General features: G+C 46.4%; 1 protein-coding gene across 1 annotated transcript in view; it reads left to right on the forward strand.

The window, feature by feature from the left end:
* Positions 1–10,550, forward strand: part of LOC103377100 (fibroblast growth factor receptor-like 1) — a 28,963-nt gene that overhangs the window by 17,436 nt on the left and 977 nt on the right. The window contains exons 3-7 of the mRNA XM_008307749.3: positions 667–939; positions 7,373–7,423; positions 7,909–8,193; positions 9,533–9,886; positions 10,510–10,550. The exon at positions 10,510–10,550 is cut by the window's right edge and continues 977 nt beyond it. Coding sequence (XP_008305971.1) covers positions 667–939; positions 7,373–7,423; positions 7,909–8,193; positions 9,533–9,886; positions 10,510–10,550 — 1,004 coding nt within the window. The remainder of the gene's footprint in view (positions 1–666; positions 940–7,372; positions 7,424–7,908; positions 8,194–9,532; positions 9,887–10,509) is intronic.

A 10,550-nucleotide genomic window follows, 5' to 3' on the forward strand; every position in this document is an offset into this window, starting at 1 on the left:
GGGGGTGGGGGTGGGAGGGTGTGTGGTGGGGGGGTAGTTAAGGCCTGGTGCTGTGCGAGCAGCGATGCAGGCCTCCTAACACCATCAGAGGGTGTTTCGGCCGCTTCACTTCACCAGATCTGAGGAAGCAGACCCCAGCCAATTACGAGCGGGGACTGAACAGGCCGCTGTCCGCCTCACTGGGATCCGCCCCCTCACGCCTTTGATCTCTTGCACGCCACGCAGAAGCAGATCCAGAACTCTTTACCCTCTGAGTGCAGAGCCTGTCCAATTATTACAATCTGGCCCCAACATGATTGATCAATGAGAGAAATGATGACAAATTGACAAATTTGTCATGAGAGAAATGATGACAAATTGACAAATGAACGCGTTAGTGTTTTCTTTTGGAAATGTAGTTTACATAAAGTGAATTTAACTGAATTATCCATATTATTCATGCTCCATGTGTATTCTGCCACTTGACTACAGTTATATATTACTGCATGTCATAATGACAAATGTACATTTATTTAAGGCGTCTCCTCATTGGCAGCCTGATGTTTTAAAAAACGTACTAAACCACAACATTACCATAAACATTTTCCAAAAATCATTTGGTGAAATTCCAGAGATGACTTGATCAAATCAGGCAAATAAACTGTTACTGTGTCTGTTTTTCTGCAGGACCTCCACGGGTATCGGACAAGGTCGTTCACAGACAGTCGGCGCGACTCGGAAGTGCCATTAAACTGCCGTGTCCAGTAGATGGAGACCCTCCGCCCCTGATAATGTGGACCAAGGATGGACGCAACATCCACAGTGGCTGGATACGATTCCGTATCCTTCGCAGTGGCTTGAAGATCAAGGAGGTGGAGGCGGACGACACGGGCACATACATCTGCAAAGCCACCAACGGCTTCGGCAGCGTCAACATCAACTACACCCTCATTGTTATCGGTGAGTGCCTCATTTGATTGTTGACTGTCGTAAAACTGCTTCACATCATTTCAGAATCTACGGAAAAATGTGAAGTTGCCTGCGTTGAATTCAAAACCAGACGTTGTTCCAAGTGGTCAGAGCTGATTGGTTCACTCCGACCACATCGTCTAAGTGTTTTTTTCATGGCTACGTTTGTAAGATTTGCTTGCAGTCACAAATCCCACCGTAGCTCATATTCTAAAAGGCCGTCCTGGTCCCAGAGGTCAGGCTTTTAAACAAGTGGATTTTGAGGGATTATTCCTTGGTCCTCTCATCTGTTGCATCTGTTACAGCCCCTACCTCTGTGTGCCCAAAGTCAACAGCGGGATGGGATATTGTTTCATACCACTTTATCCTCTGTGAATCAACCAGATCTCAGGCTCTTCCTTTCTCTGAGGCTTCGCTCTGCGGCGGCAGCAGAACCGCAGCTCCACAATAAGAAACACATTCCGTGTCGTAGCGCTGCTTCGTCTTCCCTTCAGACTCCTCGGAGTCCGTGAACGGGAGCCACAGAATCAATCACACAGTCTGACCGAGTTCGCTGCGTGTTTGTGCTCCTGCGTACAGTGCATTTCCTCCGCACGAGCGCCGGGGCCGTGATGAATGAGCAGAGTGGAGCGTGAAGGCTGTGTTTAGTCTAATTACTCAAAGATGCCTAATTAGGGCCAGAGTCTGCAGGCTCTCTCCTCAGAGGAGGAGTCACTGCCTGCTCTCTGACAGCTGCGCTTCAGAAGAAGAGCCATAATCACACAGATGTGGAAAACACTTCAGAAAAACAGCGCCCGTTGTAATAAAGCTGGCTGATGTGACGGAGGTTTATTTTAGCCACCCTCAATATGAAGTTGTCATTGAGTTCAAAGAGAGGGGGTGTCTGCTGATTGTGCTAAAATGAAAGGCCTGCGACTGAGGCAGCGTGCCAGCTTTAATGTCAAGGTTCATTCCACGCTGGTGCTATACAGTAGAGTCAGACGTGGTGGATTTAAAATAGAATCTATTCAGAATCAATCTGGTCAGGGCTGGGCCAACACTGTCATTTTGTTTTAGTGCTATGATGGGATTCTCTGGGTCTTCAATTATTTCCTACTGTAAAAATGAAGGGCTGTTCTTTACTGACAGGAAATCTAAACTAAGTTTGAAGAAACCTTAACCTCGTATCCAGACTCAGAATTCAAAGCAAACCAAATGCATCAACAAAAATGGAATATTGCGAAAAACAAAAAAAGAAAAAAGAAATTAGGGCATTGATTTATGAAAATAATCAAAGCGAGGACACGTCTACCACTAGTGGACCTCTCATCTCAGTTTTGATTCTGGTTCTGACCAGTTCTGCTCCAGTTTGATGATGTCCATCCTGTTACCTGGGGAAAACGTTCACTTTTTGTTCTGATCCTCAACAATGACTCCTACTTTTTGTTCTGATCCTCAACAATGACAGACACTGGTGTCTGGTGAACAACAGGTCCAAGTTGCATTGCATTTGTATTGATATTTTAGGCTTTAGGTTTAAAGATGAAGATGAATGATCGCGGTCTCGTTGTCACCGCGGTCGACTTCCTTTGTTGGTGAACATGGAGGAAAATTCTTGCCTCGTACTCGACAGCGGTTTTTCTGTTGGATACTTTAGTCTTAAGGAAAGTACAGATACCCTTGTGGTCAGATTCAGTGGGTTAGCTATTAGCCTGAAGAAAAGCTAATTGTTCAAATGTATTGGAAAGAGCAAACATGAAGTGTTGTGTGCTGAGAACCCCCGACTCCACTTTTTATTTTATATAAACTAATACAAAGTAGTTTTGGCTGCATTGAGGCAGCAGAATAATCACCATCAGGCACAACTAGTGGAAACAGTGGGGCTGTAATAGTTCTCCTGATCTCCCTGTTCTTGAACACATGTGACGGATTAGTTTTTTAAAAACAAAGTATTTGTTTCTGCAGCACAAACTAATTCTCAGCTCGCACATGGTCTCCATTATGAATTTAAATGTTCATTTAAAGTTGGAAGATGAAGAGCAATGATTAGGATAAATGAAGTCCAAACAAGACACACACACACACACACACACACACGTGTACACACACACACACACACACGTACGTACGTGTCTTTCTATGACTGATGGTTTTATTAGTGGACATTCTGCTGTGGTACGACTGGGTGAGACTGGACTGAAGACAGTCTGAGCCTCGAGGAGACCAGTTCATCCTGACTGCTGGAGTCACGGGAGGGGGGGACAAAACAACAACAGGAAGTGAGTGGCTCGGAGCATATTTCTGTGAGATTTGTGTCTGTGTTTTATTTTCCCCTGTACGCAGCTACGTAGACATTTTTTTGGCCACATTTTAATCCTGATCGAGTTTGTTCCATTTACCACTTGTGATCTGCTGGTGGCGTGACTGCCCCCCCCCCCCCCCCCCCCCCCCCCCCCCTGTCTCCCCTCCTCTTTCTGCTCTCTTGTCCATCATCCTTTCGACGCCAGCAGGTCATCACAGCTTCATGTGTTTACACAGATAATTGTTCAATTGAGTGTGTGAGTGTGTGTGTGTGTGTGTGGGGGGGAGGTGGGGGGTGGAGGGCTTGAAGTGCTTTTTTTGCCACAAATATTATAAGGGCCTGATTGTGAGCCATACTTACACGATGAACCACACTCTCCACTGATGTTGAATCAGCTAATTGTTGCTGTACTTGGATGTAATTAACCTGCCAGGAGTCCAGGAGTCCAGGAGGCCTGGAGTCCAGGAGTCGAGGAGTCCTGGAGTCCTGGAGTCCAGGAGGCCTGGAGTCCAGGAGTCGAGGAGTCCTGGAGTCCTGGAGTCATGGAGTCCTGGAGTCCAGGAGTCGAGGAGTCCTGGAGTCCTGGAGTCATGGAGTCCTGGAGTCCAGGGGTCCTGGAGTCCAGGGGTCCTGGAGTCCAGGGGGCCTGGGGTCCCGGGGTCCCGGAGACCTGGAGTCCAGGAGTCGAGGAGTCCTGGAGTCCTGGAGTCATGGAGTCCTGGAGTCCAGGAGTCGAGGAGTCCTGGAGTCCTGGAGTCCTGGAGTCCTGGAGTCCTGGAGTCCTGGAGTCCAGGGGGCCTGGGGTCCCGGGGTCCCGGAGACCTGGAGTCCAGGAGTCGAGGAGTCCTGGAGTCCTGCTCCGAGATCAGAGAACGGAGTTTGTTTTTCCTGAAGTAAATGAGCGGTGGCAGCAGGATCACTTTACATACTGTGTATCCATCAGAGCAGTTTATTATTTCAAATGGATCACAGAGTGAAAAAAAAAAAAAGTACAAAATACAACTGGAGTCAACTCGCAGAGAAGCTTTTTAGAAACGGGGGTCGACCTGATCCTGGCAGCTGTTCAAGTCCCAGGACAAACAGTGTGTGTGTAACGTTATAAACTTGGCCTCGGACACAGCAGCGAAAGACGGGGAACAAAAAAAAGTGTTGGATGAAGACATAACAAAGACACGGAGCAGGAGTTGTGTTCAGGGGGGGGTGGGGTGAGAGGGGAGGTGGAGGGCTGGAGCCTTGTTCCCATCTGCCAGCGGACAGCCTGTCCTCCCATGAGTTATCTGAAGAATCTGGTCAGTCAGTGCAACATGGCGCCTTCTCAATCCCTCCAGCTGGTTGTTTGGGCCGTGTTTGGGGTGGTCTCCTGACAACTGGCCCCTTCAGCTCCCAGCACCGCACCAGGACAGACCAGGACATGGAGTCCCCAGCTGCTGGTGCTGCAGCAGGCTTCACGTTTGCATTAATACGGGATTGTCATATTAACTTTTACAGGAGAGGATTTTCATACGTCTGTAGCAGGACCGGCAGAAGTCATTAGTCCAGGGTGAGGGACGTTGGCTGCAGCACCACAGCTTTGGGTTAGCGTTTCTCCAAGGACGTTGGCTGCAGCACCACAGCTTTGACAGCAGAGTCAACGTCAGACTGACAGTTGGATAAACTCCCCTTTTTGTTTGACTGACTGCATGTGGTAGCTGTCTGGAGAGTTCCAGAGTGTGATTCAAAAAACTTTCCCTGGACATTACAGTGTCCCCAACAACATCTGGAGCTCATTGCGACCCCTAAATAATCAGCCTGTTCCCTGTGGGTCAGCTGGCACTGCAGTGGATAGACAGTGTAGTGACTTGTTTCCCGGGGTCTGATTTGTGAATGAAGTGGGAGGGGACGTCGTCAGACCATAAACACTGTAGTGAGACTCGTACGGAAGCGCGGTGATTGCATTTTAAACAACTGTATGGTTTCACTTGGCATCAGCGTGACCTTGAATCCCGACCCCTGCAATTGAATTTCCGTTTGCATAATCAACCTCTAATTTCATACAGTAGGTAAACTATAATGGCCTTTGTTTGATCAACGATTGCATAATAAGTTGCAAATTTTTGCTGACTTCCCAACACACAGGAAGTGGCCCCTCAGTGTCCAGAGGCCCTGTCTCCGTTTCCTCTGTGTGTAATATTTTGTCCTCGGAATCACAACGGTGCATATTGCTGCTACGAGATGTTCAGATTTGCCGATGTCTGCTGCCTGGTGAGGCAACATGTAAAGAAAGAAATTGACTTTGGACAGAACAGATGTATGAAAGGTGCCATTGTTCCCGGGAATTGCCAAAAAGTGGGCAGGAAATAGATTCAGAGGTGAAAAAAAAAAAGTCAAAAAGAAAACGCTGGCAGTGTGGGAGCATGTTCTGTTTGGATTGGGAGGTTCAGGAACCAGGAGGAATGTAAAGAGCTCCAGTGAGCAACAGAGAAATATTTCTTTCAGTGGAGGCTGTTTTTAAAGGAATGGGTTATTATAGTTGGCCAGTTAAAGCCCTCCAAATAGCCATGACATCATGGCTGGGCTTGGTGCTGCAGGGGACAAACAATGGAGGGTTTGTACCCAGAGAACCCAAGAGAGCTGTGAGCGTTTTGGGGGGACTCACAGGGAGGCAGATCGAGGGGGTTAGAAGTCACATCTGGTCTCTTTACCTGACCCAATCAAACCACGAGAGGGAATCAACTGTGCCAAACATCATCAGGAGAGATCCGACCTCAGACTGGACCGAACCAGAAATAAGAGCAAGACACGGAAGGTTGAAAAGCTGGCTGCGAGTTTGGCTCTTTTTTTTCTGGATTGTTAATAAAAAACTGAGTCAGCAGAGTTTTACTCTCACTTTGTTACTGTTCATTTGTTTGATATTCCACGCAGTAACTGGACGCCAGCATCCAATGAGAAGGGACCAGTCAGTGGTGTCATATTAATCATTTTCCCAGCAGTCTCTCTGCATTAATCATCAGCATAACGTCTCCCCACTCCTGGTGGCACACATTGGCACGGAACCCGATCTAGTCAGTGAATTCATCAATGCTGATGTCGAAGAGTCAATCTGGAGCGCCAACTGACGCTTCACTCATTAGATTTGCTCTAAGCCCCGTCTTAGCGCCGCTGCATGATGTCAGTCGGTGACATAAACTCCGCAGCTGTCTCCTGGAACCGGGCTTATTGAAACTGATCATGTTACATCCAAATGCGAGCAGCATTTGTGCCCGTGCAGCCCATTCAGAGAAGCCCGTCTACGGACGCCAGATTTACTCAAAAGGAGCCGCCAACACACTGTGGCGACTGCCTGCTGCTGGGCCGCTGCCATCGAGAGGCTGTGACTCCGATCCTGTCTGAAATTAGGAACAGGATCGTAAGGAGAGGTTTAAAAAAAGGCTCTTAGAGTTGACAGACGTTCCCTTTTATATCTCTGTGGTTTTGATCTGGAGCTGTTTTTGAAGGAATGTAGTCGTTTTAGAAATGTTACTATGAATAAACCAATACACTGTTAGCAGTGGTGCTGCATGTAAACATTCTGAGTTCATCATAATCCACCAAGGGCCACACGGTGGCAGACGTTCTAAGATCGCTGTACTAAACATTAGGGTCACAATTTCATGGGTTCAATTCCCATCCTTTCGGGCCTGCAGGTCAGTTGAACACTAAAACCAGACGTGGACAAAACTTTGGTGTTTTTGTGAACTACAATAAATGACATGTAAAAAGTCTTGCATAAAGGCTAATATGCTGAAATGAATTTAGCCCTTTCTACACCATCTATAGGAGAAATGTGGGTATTGCAGGATAAAGTATAATTGCTACATACATTAATAATATGATTTGGACAAATCATAGTTTGGTGGGTCAGAATAAAAAGCCAAACTGGGTCTTAGTTTGCCCAGGTCTGCTCTGAGACATGTGATGGACTGAGGGTCTGTCCAGGGGTGGACCCCTCACAGATGACTGCTGCTATGAGCTTTTAAGGCCCAAAAAAACATAATACTGCACAGAATTAGTCATTAGTAATTAGGACCGTTTTAATGGCCTCTCTGATTGACAGTGATTTTTAGCAGCGTTGCAGCTCACACTCTGTCTGACCCCAATTAAAATACTCCTTTTTTTTTTTTTAAGATGACTCAGCGTCTGATAAAGCCGTACCTGGACCAGCTGATGACAGATTTGGTAAGAATCCCGTGTGGCTATTTTCCCATTACCAAGCAGAAGAGGTGAATCAGACAGTGATGATACTGCTCACATTTTTTTTAACCCTAATCACATGCACTTTGTTGTAGCTGATTGAACATCTCGAAGTTCTGTTTTCACAGTTAGACGTCCATTCAGTTCAGTTGTTGTTGCTTTGTTGAACAATTAGAACCTGAGTCTAAAAAGTCAGCAACAAGTTAGACGTCCATTCAGTTCAGTTGTTCTTGCTTTGTTGAACAAAAAAAAGTCAGATGATGATGAGCTGGACTTTTAAACTTTAGATCTTTACAAGTACATAAGTTTGATGATGATGATGATGATGATGAGCTGGACATTTAAACTTTAGATCTGTACAAGTACATAAGGGCATTTGAAATGATATCAAATTTTAGATGAAAACTAAAATACTTGCTTATTAATAAGGAACGATTGATTGTTTTTTTTTTTCTTTCTTCACCTTCAAGTTCCCCCACGCTTCACCCAGCCCGCTAAGATGAGGAAGAGAGTGATCGCTCGTCCCGTCGGCAGCTCGGTGCGGCTCAAGTGCACAGCCGGTGGAAACCCTCGGCCGGACATCGTGTGGCTGAAGGACGACAGGCCGCTGACGGAGCAGGAGGTGGGCCAGGGTCGCCAGAAGAAGTGGACGCTGAGCTTGAAGAACCTGATGCCGGAGCACAGCGGGAGGTACACCTGCAGGGTGTCCAACCGCGCCGGGGAGATCAACGCCACGTACAAAGTTGAAGTCATACGTGAGTGTCTCTCATAACAAACACCTGGAAACACAGCGGGTGAATCGAGGTGATTACGGCGTTTGTGTGCATCGTGTTTTATGCTGTTTCGCTCACGGCCGCAGGAAAAGAAAAATAGTTTAATCAACTTAATAGTTGGTCTGGGTTCAACAGAGGAAGAAGTGAAACGCTCTCTGTGATCTGTCTCCCCTCCACGTCTGATTGTGATCAGCGGGACTTACTCGTAGCCATGATGAATATTCTTGTGTAATCAGGTATATGGGAAGCACATTCAGAATGCCAGCTGGAGTGTGTATGAGTGTGTGTGTGTACTTGTTTTTATCAGGTTCAGGGGGACATTTTAGGGATTCTTAAAACTTGATGAATTTTTAAAGGGTTAAGGCTAAAACAGCAGGATATAAACGTGTCATCTTCACGACCGCAGCGTTTTTGAGCCCGATTTTATTTTTATTTTTGCCTCAAACCTTGGCCTCGAGTGTGTGTTTAAATGGTCTTTTATTGACATTTATGTGAAGCCTTTCTGTCAGGAGGTGCAACGCTGCAGGCACTGAGCAGATTATAAAGTGGCCACATTACTCCTGTGTCATGTGAGGAGGTTACAGTTACAGTAACAACTATAGTTATATGACATTATTGAGAATTTCACTCTATAAAATGAACCAGAAATAATTTTTAGTCTTTTAAAAAAAATCTTCATATTACGTATATATTACAACATTTACACCGAATTGAAACCATTGAGCAGGCTAATACAACTCCATTCACAGCACCCCCTGCAGGGGAGGGAGAGGTGCCACGTGCTGTCTGTTTACACCACACAAATAACTATTTTGTTGAGAAACACTTTGTTGAAAGTGGGCTTGACTTTGATAGTTAATGTGCTGTATGAATGTTCAGATCAGGGCGTTGGTGAAGTTTAGGGTAAATGAACAGCTAGTAACAACCAACGTCTTGACAACTGTAGAGATACAGGCGTATTGGAGAGAGAGAGAGAGAGAGGGGGATAGAAAGAGTTGTTCGGCCCTCCACCCAATCTGGAGCTGATTAAGGCCCAGCTGTCTGCCAGACCCCCCTCCTCCTTCCCATGAGAAACATGTGCTGTACAACCAGGAGCAAAGAAGGAGAGGAAACTAATCACACATACTTCTTGTGTTACATGTGGTGTTTCTCTCTCTCTGTCAATTATGTTCTCTAAGCCTCAGGCTAACAGCGGCACAGACAGCTAAGACTCCTCTTAGGTTCTTGTGTTCAGGCTGTCATGTCAACGATGCCTGTTGGTCTGTGTGTGTGTGTCTGTGTGTGTGTGTGTTAACAGTTTCCCCTCTTTGTGTCTGTGCAGAGAGGACAAACTCTAAGCCAGTTTTGACGGGCACCCACCCAGTCAACACCACCGTGGACTACGGCGGCACCACCTCATTCCAGTGCAAAGTGAGGAGCGACGTCAAGCCCGTCATTCAGTGGCTGAAACGGGTGGAGACTAACGAGGAGAGCCGTTACAACTCCACCATCGAGGTGGGCGATCACCGGTTTGTGGTGCTGCCCACGGGTGAGGTGTGGTCCCGGCCCGACGGCTCCTACTTGAACAAGCTGCTCATCACCCGCGCCAAAGAGGAAGACGCCGGCATGTACATCTGCCTCGGCGCCAACACCATGGGCTACAGCTTTCGCAGCGCCTTCCTGACTGTGCTGCCAGGTGAGGATCAGTGGTGGATCACGCTCCGTCTCACAGACAACACTGGGCCGCGGTGTTATTTTACTGTTCACAACACCAGCAGCCAGAGACTGTACGATTGGTTGATGAGGTCAGGTAAAAAAAAATAAAAAATTGGTTGATGAGGTCAGGTAAAAAAAAATTTAAAAAAACCCCACTTGTGACCTGTGCAAATGAATCAGAGTCATGTATCTGTGATGATATTTCAAATTAAAATATTTCTACGTTAAAGTTAACGTAGTAAGTTTGCTGTGTCCTCAATCAGTAGTGGTTGAAAAAGTGAGCTGAAGTTATTATTGGCACGTTCACTACACTCATTACTCCATTAAGGCTCCTTTCTGGTGCTGCAGCAGAACAGGACATTTTTGTCGAAGGAAAACGAAAAAAGAAAACATTTGGACAATAAACAAAGCAGGGCTGCAGGCAACACTGACCAGACCTGAACACATGTCAGGTTTTATTCCAGTGAATTCTGGAGCCAGTGACTACTGCAGGACACACAATGATGGAGTGTTGTACAGTTATTATTATGGGATGGGAATTATTCAGACTGAAGTGAATGTTAAACTCTTCTACGTTTTTTTTTTTTTGTTTTTTTTCTGCAGACACCAAGCCCCCCATCACCCCCATCTTCTCTTCAGCCTCC

This window comes from Cynoglossus semilaevis, chromosome 1, assembly GCF_000523025.1.
Source record: "Cynoglossus semilaevis isolate Cse_v1.0 chromosome 1, Cse_v1.0, whole genome shotgun sequence".
NCBI classification, from domain to species: domain Eukaryota; kingdom Metazoa; phylum Chordata; class Actinopteri; order Pleuronectiformes; family Cynoglossidae; genus Cynoglossus; species Cynoglossus semilaevis.